Genomic DNA, 16,926 nt, shown 5'->3' on the forward strand with positions numbered 1-16,926 from the left:
ACATAACTGTTATTAATAGATATGCAGAAGTTGAAATGCTACTAAAAGCAGAAAAAAGAATTGTTCAAATGTATTTCCCATGATAAAAGTTACCCCATTGTTATTTGTTTATTAAAAATCCATGATATTCTATTGAGAAAAAGAAACTGCTCAGCAGTTTGTGGTATAAGTAAAACGTTGCACTAAAAATCAGTGATTATCGCAAGTTTCAATAAAATCAAGATTAGTACAAATATAAAATGTGAAAGTATTTTACATTTTAATATTAAACATTTACATTTTTATAAATAATTCCAAGATATTCAATCTGCATTAAACCTATTTTAGTAACAAAAGAAATCAACTGCATATTTAAAACAGATCAAGGAATTAAGTCTCTTCCATAGATTTAACTGTACTAATTGTGTATAAACGGCAAACTATTACTGATAAAGAAAATTGACCTTAAATGTATTCTCGCTCATTAAAAGTATTCCAAGAGACTGAACAGTCTCCCCACCTCTGTCTTCTTTGTAAATATGGTCTTTGTGAAGTTTTATGAAAAGGAAGCACTGAATTCATGATAATGGGTATCGAGATTTGATATTCATATCTTTCCAGCATTTGCACAATCTTCTCACGACTGACCCCATGTTTATTCCTCCTATAAAAGAAAATAATTTAAACATATAAAAATCTGATAATCTTGGAATGCTACCTAGAATGCCTTCAGTTTGTGTTCTTCAAAAAAAATTGCAAGGGCCAATATATATTTATGTGGGAAAATAACAATTGAGCAGTGATTTTGACCATAAAAGATGTTCAAAAAGATAGCAGCATTTTGTCTGTCTTAAATATATAGCTTAATTGTGAATATATAGCTTAATTCCAAACAAATGTATTAAAACGTGACAATTTCCTGCATATTTATAAGTATCTTAAGAAATAAATAGGTATCAACAAGGATTTTGTTAAATAGACAAAATGAAGAGAGCAAAAGGAACATAAACTTAGGTTTTTTTGTTGTTGGGAGCTGCTGCTACATAGTTTCTTGAATACTTTGACACTTGTTTGTTTATTTATTTGTTGCACTAAAATATTTCTTCATTTCCTTTGTTTAACTGCTGCCAAGTATCCTAGCACAAGGTACCACTGATATACAGTGATCCCTCAATTATCGCGAGGGTTCCGTTCCAAGACCCCTCACGATAATCGATTTTTCGCGATGTAGGGTTGCGGAAGTAAAAACACCATCTGCGCATGCGCGCCCTTTTTCATGGCCGCGCATGCGCAGATGGTGGAGTTTGCGTGGGCGGCGGGGAAGACCCAGGGAAGGTTCCTTCGGCCGCCCAGCAGCTGATCTGCTCGGCAGCACAGCAGCAGCGAGCAGATGAAGATCGGGGTTTCCCCGCCGCCCACGCAAAGGGGAAACCCCGATTCGGCTCCTCGCTGCTGCCGTGCTTCCGAGCAGATCAGCTGCTGGGCGGCCGAAGGAACCTTCCCTGGGTCTTCCTCGCTGATGCCCCCGCTCGCCCGCCCGCCGCCCGCCAGCAAGAGGGGGAGAGATAGAGAAAGAGAGAGAAGGAAAGAAAGAGATGAGAGAGGGAGGAAGAGAGTGACGTCATCGGGTGGGAAAAATCGCGATATAGCGTTTCGCGAAGAACGAGATCGCGAAAATCGAGGGATCGCTGTATTGGATTTATACTACCGTATAGTACCGTATAGTACCAAAAAGAGAGTAAAAACTTCAATGCATCTTATACACCAAATATAACCCCACCCACGCACCCCCACCCTTTGGGCTCTGCAGTTTCCATTGCTTTGACCATTTATCTAGTAAAGCTAAATAATTTACCATATTACAGACACCTCCAGGAATATCAACCCTATTGCACACTTTAGGGTCATCGGCAAATAGACAAACCTTCCCTACCAAACCTTCCGCTATGTCACTCACAAACATATTAAAAAGAATAGGACCCAGAACAGACCCTTGTGGCACACCGCTTGTAACCTGTCTCTGCTCAGAATACTCGCCATTAACAATAACTCTCTGATGTCTAAGCTTCAGCCAGCTGCAAATCCACTGAACTATCCAGGGATTAAGTCCAATCTTCACTAATTTATCTATCAGCTCTTTATGTGGAACCGTATCAAAGGCTTTGCTGAAGTCCAGATAGGCAATATCCACCGCACCACCTTCATCCAACACCTTTGTGACATAGTCAAAGAGATTAGTCTGACATGATTTGCCTTCAGTAAAGCCATGCTGATTTGGGTCCAATAAGTTGTTTTTTAGGTGCTGATTTATCCTCTTTTTGAGTAGAGTCTCCATCATTTTAACTATAACTGATGTCAAACTAACTGGCCTGTAGTTACCAGCTTCTTCTCTACTGCCCTTCTTGTGGATAGGCACAACACTGGCCATTCTCCAATCCTCAGGAACATCTCCTGTTAACAGGGATTGGTTAAACAAATCAGTCAGGGGGGTAGCAATGACAAATCTGAGTTCTTTAAGAACTCTGGGGTGGATGCCATCTGGACCCATTGCTTTATTTATCTTTAATCGTTCAAGTTCTTCTAAGACATCGGCTTCTAAGATCACTGGAGCTGAATCTGTACAGCTGGAAGCAATCCTATATCCATCTATAATATTATATTGTAAGGTGTCTTTTGAGAAAACTGAACAGAAATAGCTATTGAAATGGTCAGCGATCTCCTTATTGCCCTCCATGCATGTATTATTCCCGGTAGGGAATTTGTGGAATCAGGACAACTAAATAACAAAAGGAGATTGCGAATGAAACTCTATAAGTGTAAAAGGAAACGGTAGTTCTAAGATTGTATACCAAGAAGTTGGTATTGACTCTTGACTTCCAAAGATGCACCCATTGCTGCTGCTGTTACTGTAACTGAACTCATCCACCTTACTTAATTACAAGCATCAGCATAATTAAAAATTAATAAAATATACAAGTGAAAGCACATTCTATTCATTCTTAATATCATTCTATTTCACAAAGCCTAGAAAAGAAATTAGTCTTGGAGCAGGAAAAAAGATTATTTTAAGTTTATACAAAAGTTTTTAAGTGTTTCAAGTTGCATATTTAAGGACAATAATGGAAATTAATGAAGTATTAGATGGAAGTCTCATACATTTTTTTTTAAATGAGTGAAGTATAATTTAAGTCTTACTTTTCTAGTTCTTCAGGATTAAACTTCCACCATGTATCTGGTTCACAGAATTCCACATTGTAGCCTTTTTCTAGAGCCTAAGCAAACAAGAATTAGTTATAAAAGGAATAGCAAATAATAGTTTCGCCGATCTTGTCTGCAATCCCGAGTCTACAGAGAGGGGTGGCATACAAATCTAATAAATAAATAAATAAATAAATCCTGTATATACCAAATTGGAAATGTCCTATTATGCACAATGGAATTTCTTTTAAGACAACATGTATAATAAGACTCTACTTCACTTTTAGCATATTTTACATAATGATTTTTATCCCAGTAAAATTTTAAGGTTTTTTTTTTTGAGATTTATATATATATAAGATTTAGTTAACACATGGATGAAATGTATGACAAAAATGATTAAAACATTCTCCCATGCCTCCTGGAAGGAGAGTCCAGCATGAGAGTCCAGCATGGGTTTAGCTCAAGTCTTATTGGTAGGACTGAGTTTCAAATTAACATAAATAAATAATAATTAGGTACCGCCCCCTTGCTGCCCCAAGTACCCAGTTTTAAAAAACTCAGTCGAGGTTAAGGACATGAGTTTTTTTCTCTCCCTTTAGGTTGAGTATAAGTAATGTAATTTAATTAAATTGTGTTTTTTCTTGAACCTTGTAATTTTTTTCCCTTTGTCTTTATATAGGTTCAACTTCTTCTGATGGGGTCTCTGCCCTCCGCGGGCACCACCCCCACCTTTTCTCCTTTTGGGGCCTCTTCTCTTCGCGGGTACTGCCCACCGAGGAGCAACTGGGCTTTTTTATTATATAGTATTGTGACCTGAAGGTCCAATCAGCCCATTCACCCCAGATGGGGGGGGTCCGTCCCTCCCCATTGTCGGGGGCGGCGGAAGCCTCAGACGCCGGAGTTTGAAGCCGCGGCGGCCATTGCAGCCGCCGAACAGCTGTTCAAGCCGGAGGGAGGCTTCTCAAGCCGCAACGAGGCAGATCGCGGCGAAACGAAGGTTCCCGGCCGGGAATGAGGTCGCGGCGGCCATTACAGCCGCCGAACAGCTGATTGAGGGCTTGGCGAGCCGCAAGGGCTCGATTACTGTTAAAACTGCTGTTCCCGCCTTTTTAGATTGGCGAGGTGCCCTATGAGGCCAAAAGTTCTGTGAGCCCTCATAAACTGCCATCTTTGTATGCTTTGGCTTCATGCCAGGCAGCAAAAATATTTTTTTGCCGTTGAATTGGCGCGAACTGGGCAGCTGGCCAAGTTGTCAGGGCTCTAAATCTGCCCAGAGACAGTTGACAAGGTCACGTGGGTGGCTAACAGCCAATCAAAGCCCGTTTAGCTGTCCAGCCTGCCTGCATGTCTTTACATGCGAGTGAGTGCTTGTTAATACTGTCAACAGTCTTGAGCTGCCTTGTGTTTTGTGCTTAATCGTGAGTACGCTGCCCCATATCGAAATAAGATATGGCTGACCAACTTGCCAGTGGGGAGGAGCAGGCCCAGCCAGTTCAGACACCTGTCAAAGGGAAGGATAAGGCCAGTAAGCCTAGGAGTAAGTCCTCCCAGTCAAGCTCCTCTCTTCGTGAGGCTGAGAGGAAGATCAAGGCCCTGGAGCAGCGTTTGGAGGCGGCCTTGTCCCCCCCCATCGTAGGTGGATTGTCCATAGGCCCTTTCCAGCCTCTTCCTCCAGCTATTTCCATGGGTCTCCAGGGCACCGCAACTGAGAGGGACTGGTCCCCTGACAGGCAGGTCCTTCCTCCATTGCCATCAACTGCAGCAAGGCCTGAGAGGCCTTCATCCTCTCATAGCCAGGCACTGCCTCAGGGGGAGTTACAGACACCGTGTTATGTGCCTTCATCTACCTTCACCCCCACGGCAGCGGGGCTTAGAGACAATGCAGATGCTTGGCAGGCCTTTGCCCCTGCCATACAGGACATTGTGGCCAATGCATTTACGCAGGGCATAGCTGCGGCAACACAACGGGCCAATGTCTTTCCCTCTCAGCCTATCCAGCCCAGAGACATTTGGTCAGCACCACCGCCCCCGACTGGGTTGGGTTCTGTGTCCATTGACCACACTGATTTTGAGGAGGACAGTGACCACGGTGACGGCCTGTCAGATGATGAATTCACTGTTCCAGAGCAGCCAGCAGTGGCGGGACTTTTTAAACCCTCCTTGTATAGGGTTTTATTGCGCAAGGCAAAGCAAGCCTTAGATGTACCAGGAGCAACGCCTTTAGTGGAGTCTTCAGACGGGCCACGCACCTCGGCTGCTCTATGCAAGGAACCCGCTAAGGAATCGGACAAGGTTCCTGCATTGGAGATTTTCCTTGAAAATGTCAAGCGCCTGTGGCAACATCCGGCGGCGGCGCAAGGGCCTTCTAACCTGGAACGCCGGTTTTATACTTTTGATGACAGCATGGAGACGCTGCTCCAGTTTCCCCCCGTGGACAAGCCGGTGGCCACTTTGGTTTCCCGCACGGTTGTGCCTTCAGAGACGGCGGACAATTTGAAACCGGATGAGAGGAGAGCGGAAATTCTTCTCAAAAAGACCCACCAGATGGCCGCTTGGGCTCTTCGAGCAGCTTCCACGGCCTCCTTCTTCAGTCGGGCGTCCATTATGTGGATTCAGGAAGTTCAGGCGAGACTGGCTCCTGAAGAGACTCGACTGCGGCAGGACTTGAATAAGCTCCTCGCGACTGCGGAATTTTCCACAGATGCCACCCTGCATGCCGCGAAATTTGCCTCCAGGGCTATGGCTTCCACCATTGCGTCAAGACGCCTGCTTTGGCTCAGGAACTGGCAAGTGGATGCCAAGTCCAAGTGGACTCTGTCTTCTGCTCCCTTTGAGGGTACAAAATTGTTCGGGGAGGCTCTAGATCCTGTCCTGGTGGAGGATAAGGATAAAAGAAAGGTCCTCCCAAGATCTTTCCGCCGCCAGGACCGCAGGGCTGGCCCGTACTCCCGTAGGCAGTCCTTTCGGTGGGACTCGTGGTCCGCCCCTTCACAGCAGACCAGACCTTACTCGCAGGGGGCCTTTTCCACATCCTACAGGAATGACCGACAGTATTCCCAGGAACGAGGCAGAGGTTTCTCCCAGACGAGACGCCCATACCGGGGATACCAACAACGGAACGCCAGACGTGCCAAGTGACTGCCTGGACGACATTCCTTTGGGGGGCAGGCTACAAAAGTTCAGCGACAGATGGCGAGCTACCACCTCAGACCCTTGGGTCTTAGCCACTATCTCGCAGGGGCTAAAGATCGAGTTTCTACACGATCCTCCAAACCATTTTACTGCCTGTCCGGTCCCCAGAGACTTCGAAAGGAGGTCTCTGTTAGATCAGGAAATTCTCCACCTTTTACAAATCCAGGCGATCGAACCTGTTCAGGACAATTCCAAGGGTACGGGATTCTATTCAAGGGTGTTCCTTGTACCCAAGGCCTCCGGGGGTTGCAGGCTCATCTTGAACCTCAAACGTCTCAACCAGTATATTCTGTACCGACGGTTCAAGATGGCCTCCCTCCGCTCCATCCTGGCCTCTGTTCGGGCAGGGGACCTGCTTACTTCAGTGGATCTAAAGGAGGCCTACCTGCACATTCCCATACACCCGTACCATCGACAATTCCTTCGATTCTGTCTACACAACGTCCATTACCAGTACAGGGCCATGCCCTTTGGCCTATCATCGGCCCCCCGTACCTTTACGAAGGTACTGGATGCACTACTGGCCGATCTGCGGTCCCGACCTATACGGATTCTCGCATATCTGGACGACATCTTACTTCTGTCTCCAACCCGCCAGAGGGCGCACAAGGACTTACGAACCACGATGTCTTGTCTACAGCGTCATGGTTTTACCATCAACATGCCAAAAAGCCATTTGGCTCCTGTCACCAGACTCATTCATCTGGGTGCGGTGATAGATACGGTCTCTCAAAGAGTGTATCTATCTCCGGAGAGACAGTACCGCATCTGTTCTCTCATAGGCGGCCTTCAGCAGAGCCGAACGGTGCCGTTGTCTTTCCTGTCAAAGGTACTCGGGACCCTGGTATCCTGTGTGGACATTGTCCCTTGGGCCCGTTACCATTATCGACTGCTCCAGTGGACCTTGCTCCCGTTTCAGCGTCGCAGACTGAGCCATACACACCGTCTAACCGTCGTGGGACGCGAGTTGCAACTCTCTCTCCGTTGGTGGAGATCTGCAGCACTGCGGCAGGGCACTTCCTTCGGACCATGCCATCACACGATCCTCACCACAGACGCCAGTCTGCTGGGGTGGGGGGCTCACATCCAGTCCCAGGTGGCTCAGGGATTCTGGAGCCCCCAGGAGCTATGTCCAATAAACATCAATTTCTTGGAGTTGAGAGCTGTCCGCTTGGCCTTGCTGGCCTTCGCCACCTTACTGGAAGGTCACCACGTCCTTGTACGCACGGACAACGTAGCGACCAGGGCGCATTTAAATCACCAGGGTGGAACGCGCTCTCTCAGGTTGATGGAAGAGACGGTCCTCCTCTTCAACTGGGCGGAGACTCATCTTTCCTCCCTCCATGCAGAGCACATCGCGGGGGAGGACAACAAGCAGGCGGATTGGCTCAGTCGCCAGGAACTGGACCCGGCGGAGTGGCGGCTCGATCCGGACCTGTTTCAGGAAGTCTCGCGTCGGTTCGGGGAACCGGTGGTGGATCTCTTCGCTACCCCCCAGAATACCCAACTCCGGAGGTTCTACTCCCGGTTTCCAACTCCGGGAGCCGAAGGAGTCAATGCACTACATCTTCAGTGGCCAAAGGTCCTACTGTACGCCTTCCCCCCGATTCCACTCATTCCATCAGTGGTAAGGAAGATCCTGTCGGAGGAGGCGGAGGTGATCTTGCTAGCGCCTCATTGGCCTCGGAGACCGTGGTTTGCGGACCTCAGAGAACTGTCCATTTCTCCACCGTGGAGGATACCGGACGACCGGATATGCCTCAGCCAGGGGTTCGTGTACCACCCGGAACCTCAATGGTTTCACTTAACCGCATGGCATTTGAAGGGGACAGGTTGAGGAGCTGTCTCCTTCCCGAGAATGTTATCGCGACTATTCAAGCGGCTCGACGCCCTTCCACAGTCCGAATTTATCAGGCAACATGGGCAGCCTTCCATTCCTTCTGCGATGACAGGAACCTTCGACCACAGGATTCCACAGTCATCCCTGTCCTGGAATTCTTGCAGAAGGGTTTGGAGAAAGGTTTGGCGCCAAACACGCTAAAACGTCAGGTCGCAGCGCTTGCCACCATTATAAAGCGGGACGATGGGGGACCTTTAACTAGTCACCCTTGGATTAAGGATTTTCTCAGAGGGGCTACCAACACGCATCCCCCTCCTGTTCGTCGTTTTCCCACATGGGACTTGACCTTGGTCCTTCAGGCCCTCACGGGACCACCGTTTGAACCGTTGAGAACTGTTCCATTGCGTTACCTTTCCTTTAAGACGGCCTTTTTGGTGGCAGTCACCTCGGCAAGGCGGGTTTCCGAACTGTCCGCCCTGTCGGTCAGATCAGACTTGTGTCAATTTTATCCAGACAGAGTTTGTTTACGTCTGGACCCCACCTTTCTTCCAAAGATTAACACTCACTTTCACAGGGCTCTAGAGCTGGTGTTACCGGATTTTTGTGCTCATGGTACTCACCCTTTAGAGCTTAAATGGCACAAGATAGACGTACGCAGAGCACTGAAGCTTTACATCAGGCGTACCGGCAGTTCACGCAAGACTGAGGCTTTGTTTGTTTCGTTTAGTGCTAGCAAACTGGGCCTCAAGGTATCTTCTAATACTATCAGCCAGTGGGTGAGACTATGTATAGTTGAGGCATACAAGGCGAGCGCAAGGACTCCACCGAGTGGTATACAGGCTCATTCGACAAGGAGTGCGGCCTCTTCAGCAGCTTGGGCGTCACAAGCTCCCCTTGAAGATATCTGCAGAGCCGCGGCCTGGAGTTCACCCACAACTTTTATTCGCCATTACAAATTGGACACCTTCGCTTCAGCTGAAGCTGCTTTTGGCAGAAGGGTACTCCAGAAGGTGTGCGGGGAGGTACCACCCATGGTTCACAATCTCCCTCCCTGAACCTTGGACCTTGGGTATATCCCATGCTGGACTCTCCTTCCAGGAGGCATGGGAGAAGAACCGTTGTACCTACCTGAACGGTCTTCTCGATGCCCTGGAAGGAGAGTCCATACCCTCCCGAAGAACCATGGGAGTTTTGGTTTGATGATACTGTTTCTTATGTTATTATGGTTGTTAATAAAGTTCATTACCTTTACATCTTTTCGTTTTTTAAAACTGGGTACTTGGGGCAGCAAGGGGGCGGTACCTAATTATTATTTATTTATGTTAATTTGAAACTCAGTCCTACCAATAAGACTTGAGCTAAACCCATGCTGGACTCTCATGCTGGACTCTCCTTCCAGGGCATCGAGAAGACCGTTCAGGTAGGTACAACGGTTCTTTATAGAAATTGGATTTGTATATTAACACAGAAAAGTTAATCTTCATTAAAAGTGGCTGCTTTATTTACCGCTTTCACATAAGGCTTCATTTCCCAGGCTTGTGTATTTGTGTTGTCTATAATAATTGGGGATCTTCCTAGATCCATAGCTTCTTTTGCTGCAATACATAAGAATTCAATTAAATAAATGGCAGTTAAAACAACCAATTTTTTGAAACTCTCCTGAGAGAATAAAAGTTGAAGAGGCCTATCATCTTCCTGTTCTTGTTTGAATATCTCTGGTTGATTATGCATTGGCACAGAATGACAGACTAAACTACAACTGCCTTTCTAACATTAGAAAACAGTGCGTGGCAATTGGAAACTGCTGTGTGTTGTTCTCTAGTCAAGTGCACGGGCTGGCAGTCACGCAGCCTCTGATACTAGAAAATGGTGTGTGGCAGTTGGAAACTGCCATGCGCCATTCTCTGGTTACCTGTGTGGCCGCACAGCTTAGAGGGAACATTGCTAGACTAGTCACTGGCTTGATTTAACTCTTAAGTTCTGAAGTATAATTAATATCATAAATGTTTTCTAATTTCATAAGCTCTAGCAAAATATTTTGATAGCCATTACATTGTATGTATAGTTATCATCCACATTGCCTCAACCTTCCCATTAATATCTTAAAATGCCCCAAATCTGCATTTATACATGAATGGTCAATTGATTGTTCATATAGAAAAATCTACAGATCATGTCGAAAAGTACAATCGGCAAGAAAAAATAGTAAGCTTAACTTGGTTTGCTTTCACTCTTAACGTTTTAGATTTGTCTGCACTTATAGAGACGACAGGCACAAGAGAGTTTTCATTCACCAAAACTTCCCATAAAAGAGAAAAATAGTAAGGAACCATACTAAAAATTCAAATTCCCTACCGCTTATGGGGATATTATGCATATATCAATGAATCTGTTGCAAATTAGATTTAGAATATCATTTTAAGTGCATAGTTCATCGTAAATGTTTCTACGTTAACATATCTTAATATTTTCACACCTCGATTTTGATTCCACTCATGAGCAGCACCAAGCTGAGAAACATCATAGTTCCAACACCCACTGATTTGATGGAAGTAATCATCAGTACTGAATACAATGCCATTACAACTCTGACCAAGGAGAATACTGTCAAAAGAACAAAAAGAAAGTCTATTACCACATAGCCAAATTATGGTTTGGAAAAATAGAAAATCTTATACTGAAATTTTAGTAAAACATTTCCAATATATTTTTGACAGATACAGTATCTTGGGACTACAACCATTCTCAAATTTAATTTTTCATTACCTATTTTTTCTTCATAAGAATACATTCACAAATGATTTTTCTCAGAAAGTATTTATTCAATTCCATATCAGATAACTTAATTACTTGATTATTTATGCTGTTTTATCTATTTTTCAGTTTCTGTGATGGAAAGAAGCTAACCTAAGAACACTAACAATTATTTTCTATTGTTCCTAAACCAACAGTTTCATTTTTATTGCTTTTAAGTGCAAAATCACTTTAAAATTTACCAATCATCATTATTCAGAAGTATCCTTTTATCCACCCACAACATTTAAAAAAAATTTAGGCTGCATAAAGATAAACAATAAACATCCATTGAACATTAATAGTTTAATTTAGGTAACTATGTGTCTCATGCAGACTAAGCTAAAATTATTAATACAAACTTTCTAAGAAGTTCCTCAAAATGGTCTTTCTATAACACTTTTAGAAACCAGCCCATTTGTTCTAGCTCATACCTATTTAACAAAATACTTTGAACTATTTCCCTAAACATACGATTAAAAGAATGTAGCTTATTACATTAAAACATATTTATAGCTATCTCAATTCAAATTATTTCCCAAATTTTATAGAATATTCTAATTAATGAAAGAAATAACCATTAAATGTAGTTTAATCATAAGAAAACATGATTTACAGGTAAGATTCAGAAAGGCATTTTGTGGAATCCATCACTGTATGTCCACAAAAGCCCATTTTCTTAGCTGGAAGTTAAAAGTTGTGTAAACCTAATACTAACACGGTTAACTGAAAACTCTATTTCAACAGCTTTAAATTTTGCTTTATTGAAGGGGAATTACACAGTCTTTATCTTTTACATTTTTCCACATCTATTTATTCATGCTCTCATGTTTTTCATTTTAAACCAAAAAGGAAATACAGAAGATCTAGCTGATCTGAAATTGTCCAAAGCTCACAATCTTTGAATAGTTAAAACAAGGTGTTTTTGTTTCTAAAATGTTAATAGGTTTATAATTGAGCTTAATAAAAAAGTACACTTTGAATAATTTAAGACCATTGGCCAACCACTGAAAAAGTCCTGACTTCAATCTAGAGATAGAGGGAATAAGAAGTAGAAGAGATTAAGAGGAAGCAGCAGTATAGAAGAGGAAGTCTAGGACATAAATTACATTTTATTCTTAAAATAAATTCATGATTCACTTACCGAGATAAGGTTGTCTTTCCAGAGCCTGGAAGTCCTCTTAACATTAAAATCCGCTTTTTAAATTCATATAATTTGTCCTGGGGATGCTGTTGGGGAACATTATTTGACTCCTCAAAATTGTGAGCTGTACTGTTTTTCCAATTTGCTTGAGTTTCACAGAAACCATTAAACATATATCCATCGGGTACACTACATTCATCTCTGATTGTATGCATACTATGATTAGAGTGATTACTGTATGGATTACTTTGATCACGTTCTGAACTGTTCGTGTTAATTTTTTTACATTCTGTATTGGAAGAATTGAAGCCATCTGAACAAAGCGACAAGGAATTAGAATTCTGAAAATTGAAGTGAGAAGTAAATGGAGTCGGTGGGTTGTAAGGAATTACAAATGGATGGGTCTGTTGGCCACTCTGCCTAAACTGAGGTACAAAGTCATTCCAGAATCTAAAATCTTGTTTATTACATGGTGGTTTGTTTTCCCATGCATCTCTTCCATGTTCACTTTGTTCCATGCCAGTTCTGTGACCATTTGGATCATCACAAATGTCTTTGCCAGTTCTATAAGTATTTGATTCATTATAAAAATATTGTTCCTCATTACTCTCATCTAATGTCTTATGAGACCATTCTTGAGATTTTACATGCATTACTTGATTTGATTTACTACAGTCCAGTGGTGGATAAGGTGAATTTGCTTCTGTCTCTTCTAAATGAGTATCTGGACAACTTTCATTACTTTCAAGCTGATCAATTTCTCTGTAAAACTGTGACAATTCATCTTCAATTTTTGGCATATCACAGGAGATAGCTTGCACTATTTCTTTCTGAGATGTTCTATCAGTAATAGTATTTGATTTCTTTGGGCAGTTGTTTTCAACATACTTTTGCTTTTGTTCACAGTTACTTTCACTTTTATACATGGGTCCAATAAATGCCTTGCTTGTGCTATACAGTTCCATTTTCCCTTCATTCTTATGTTCACTAATGAAATTGTTGTTACCTCCATTGTGAGCTACATTGCTGTTGTTAGTAGCAGAAGAATATTCATTTCCTTTAAATTCAGATTTGTTTAATAAACTTGAAGGATGTGTGGATCTTGGTGGTTGACCAGGAGGTACTTGGTTAAACGAGTTTAACACTTTTACATTTTTCTCTCTCTCTCTTTCCTCCTCTTCACCATCATCATCAGATAGCGACAATGGAATAAAGCCAGAATGGGATTTTTTAATATGTATTTCCTCATGAAGTCTTTGTAATTCATCATAGGATTTACCATAGGGCTCTTCTGTAGATTTCATCCTTTTAGAAGAGGGCTCAGCTATTGAGACATCTTGATTTTCAAAGTATCTTGACTTGCGCGCAGCATGAAGCATCTTAAAAACAATAAAATATATTTAAAGTATTATATCAAGTATGTTTCATGTTTTGACCGCACATTACTCATGCAATGATTGAAGTTAAACATGTTGAACTGAGGATGCACCCAATTATAGCCAATCTATTTTTCTTCTATGTAAATATACTTCCTACTAATAAAATAATGTTATTGTAAAATTAGTGAGAGGTTGTGAAAAGGAGCCTAAGGATGAAACATATTCTTCAGTTACAAACTGCTTAGGGGAATTTCAAGTACACACTATGACACATTTGCTACCTATGTTAACTCTCAATTGGTTTGGGTGGAAAATAAGAGTTGTGAAGAAATTGAGGCCCAACGACAAAATGGTTAAGAGCTTATTTTGAAAAAAACACAACAGCCATCTTCAAAATAAAGTAACACCTTGCCACTTCAGAATTAAGATCCCAAGTCATACAGTTTTAGCCTTGTCTTTTTCTATAATGATAACAGAGTTGGAAGGGACCTTGGAGGTCTTTAGTCCAACTCCATGCTTAGGCAAGAAACCCTACACTACTTCAAACAAATGGTTATCCAACATCTTCTTTAAACTTCCAGTGCTGGAGCATTCACAGCTTCTGAAGGCAAGCTGTTCCACTGGTTAATTGTTATGTCAGGAAATTTTTCCTTAGTTCTAAGTTACTTCTCTTCTTATTTAGTTTCCACCCATTGCTTCCTGTTCTACCCGCAGGTGTTTGGAGAATAGGCTGACTCCCTCTTCTTTGTGGCAACCCCTGAAATATTGGAACATTGCTATCATGTTTCCCCTGGTCCTTCTTTCAGGGTGTCCAGGAAGAAAGCATTTTGAAATTTCCTGATATTTCCCTGACATTTCCCTGTAACTTGCAATCTAGTTAAGGCGCAGTGATAGATGACATCATACCAAATAGCTATGCGGTGGAGAAATATTGGTAGCTGACGAAGCAAGTTGTTGCCACAGTTATGCTCACTTTTGCTTGACTCTGCCTGACAGTCTGATTCATTTTTTAAAAAATTTACATGATTTTTCTCTTACTTTTAAACATTTTAATACAGTTTGGTCCGTCCCCCCCCGATTTATTGTTTTTTTCACAAATTCCCTTATAATCCCAATATTTCCTGAACCGACGATTTCCCTGATAATTCCCTGATTTCCCTGTTTTCCAGGTTTGCTGGACACTCCATTCTTTTCATTAAACTAGCCATGCCCAGTTCCTGCAACCGTTCTTCATATGTTTTAGCCTCCAGTCCCCTAATCATCTTTGTTGCTCTTTTTTGCACTCTTTCTAGAGTCTCAACATCCTTTTTACATTGGGGCAACCAAAACTGAATGCAGTATTCCAAGTGGCCTTATAAAGTGGTATTAACACTTCGAGTGATCTTGATTCTTTCCTTCTGTTAATCCAATCTAGAACTGTGTTGGCTTTTTTGGCAGCTGCTGCACACACTGCCGGCTCATATTTAAATGGTTGTCCACTAAAACTTCAAGATCCCTCTGGGATTCTTCTAAAAGGGCCCATGTGCTACCTAAGACTCACAATTCAGATTTTGGGAGGTCAGCCCCTCCAAATGATCTGTTCACGAGGGCACCTGTTTGGGAGGCCATGTCATCTACCTCCCCCCCCCCATCAGGTGCTCCAACATCACTGAAGGGGAAGGTGTCATGTCAATCCTGCCCCTCCTCATTCGAGGCATTACAGCTCAGGTACAAAAGATAGATCAGATTCCACTGATCAACGGTTCTGACTGTCAGGATGTTGATCAGTGGAACAGCTTGCCTCCAGAAGTTGTGAATGCTCAAACACTGGAAGTTTTAAAGCAGATGTTGGATAAACATCTGTCAGAAGTAAGGTAGGGTTTCCTGCCTAAGCAGGGGGTTGGAATAGAAGATCTCCAAGGTCCTTTCCAACTCTGTTGTTATTGTTATTGCTGTTTTTATTATTATTATTATTATTATTATTATTATTATTATTATTGCTGATTATTATTATTGCTGTTACTATTATTACTATTACTACTACTACTACTATTATTATTATTATTATTATTATTATTATTATTATTACTACTACTACTACTATTATTATTATAAAAGCACAGCCCCAATGAAGGGCTTTACTACCACTTTCTGCCACTCGCAGGTTCTGGACTACAAGTCTCATCCCCCACGGCAAAGCGACTTCCCTCACACAGCTAGGAGGAGCAATGGGAGCTGTAGTCCAAGAGGACCAGACTGGCCAAGGCGGACAGGTATTATAGCCTCTCCGTAAACACGCGTCACACAGAAAAACAAGCATCTCTGTCTGCCACCCCGGTTCTTCTTCCCTCAGGTCGTGCAAATCAGAGGCTTCCTCGCAGTCCTTCCCTCAGCACCCCTCTTCCCAAAGCGACTTGTTATCCGCACCTGCAGACTAACCTCAAAACAAATCGGCCGCGCGCTCGCCAAGCATTACGGAGGTCAAGCGGGAACGGCGAGGCGCCCCCCCGCCAAAGCAACCCCGAAACCCAAGACAGCCTCGAATCGGCTCCGTCCAAAATGGTGGCTTCCTTAGCTTTCCGCGCATGCGTTTTACGCCGCTCTCGTGGCCTACAAAATACATTTCCCGAGATTCCTACGGCGTTAAGTATGACATCATAGAAGAAGAAAAAGTAAAGAGCAGAACCCGTGCGAGCGCCAAAATACTAGAAAGTTGTGGGGCAAATTTTTTAGAAAAAATGCAACCATTAAAAAAAAACATTGTCGTATTTTATCGACCTTGACGTAGCAGGTATAACGGTCGTAAGTTCGAAAAAATAAATCTCTTGATAGCTCTCTAGGTCTCCATAGATAAGGTCCTCCCCGGAAAATGCTTTGTGTGTTATACCACCTAGTGTTAATAACATTTATCACTTTAAAAAATTCGGATATCTCCAATTGGCAGCAATGAGGTACAAAAACCTATACAGTATTTGTTTGTCCTCATTTTTGCAACTCAGATGTCTTACTTAGCCGAATTACAAACGGCTTAATTCCCGGGCAGCTTCCGAACTCACTTTAGAAAATTCCTCATATATAGGAGATTTACAGAGAAGTACTGTACTGTAAATACCTTAAAACTCAGTTGAACTTAATTCTAACAAGGTGCGCTATACTGTATGGGGTCTTTGCTGTGTCCCGCATAAATTCGTTTATTTTACACATTTTTAAAAAAAATATTTTTATTGATTATTTACATATAAAACAAGCATACAGAATAAACAAGCACAGACATTTATGAAGCGGTCATATAGAAGAGGAAAAAAAATATCTCCAACTTCTCATAAATGAACTTTTAACAGAAAGAAAAGAAACAAGGACAGAAAAGGTAGCGAGAGAAAAGGAAAAGAAAAGATCAACTACTGTATTATGTTGACTAT

At 42.6% G+C, this 16,926-nt stretch overlaps 1 protein-coding gene across 1 annotated transcript; it reads right to left on the reverse strand.

Annotated features, from left to right (window-relative positions):
- Positions 1–235: 235 nt before the first annotated feature.
- On the reverse strand, positions 236–16,125 carry LOC139166411 (NEDD4-binding protein 2-like 2). The gene is made up of 6 exons (XM_070749888.1): positions 15,947–16,125; positions 12,150–13,528; positions 10,689–10,816; positions 9,719–9,807; positions 3,175–3,251; positions 236–643 (listed from the first exon to the last, which is right to left on the reverse strand). Exons 2-6 carry the CDS (start codon positions 13,526–13,528, stop codon positions 445–447), a joined length of 1,872 nt encoding a protein of 623 aa, XP_070605989.1. The 5' UTR covers positions 15,947–16,125; the 3' UTR covers positions 236–444.
- Between the last annotated feature and the right edge of the window lie 801 nt (positions 16,126–16,926).

This window comes from Erythrolamprus reginae, chromosome 4, assembly GCF_031021105.1.
Source record: "Erythrolamprus reginae isolate rEryReg1 chromosome 4, rEryReg1.hap1, whole genome shotgun sequence".
NCBI classification, from domain to species: Eukaryota; Metazoa; Chordata; class Lepidosauria; order Squamata; family Dipsadidae; genus Erythrolamprus; species Erythrolamprus reginae.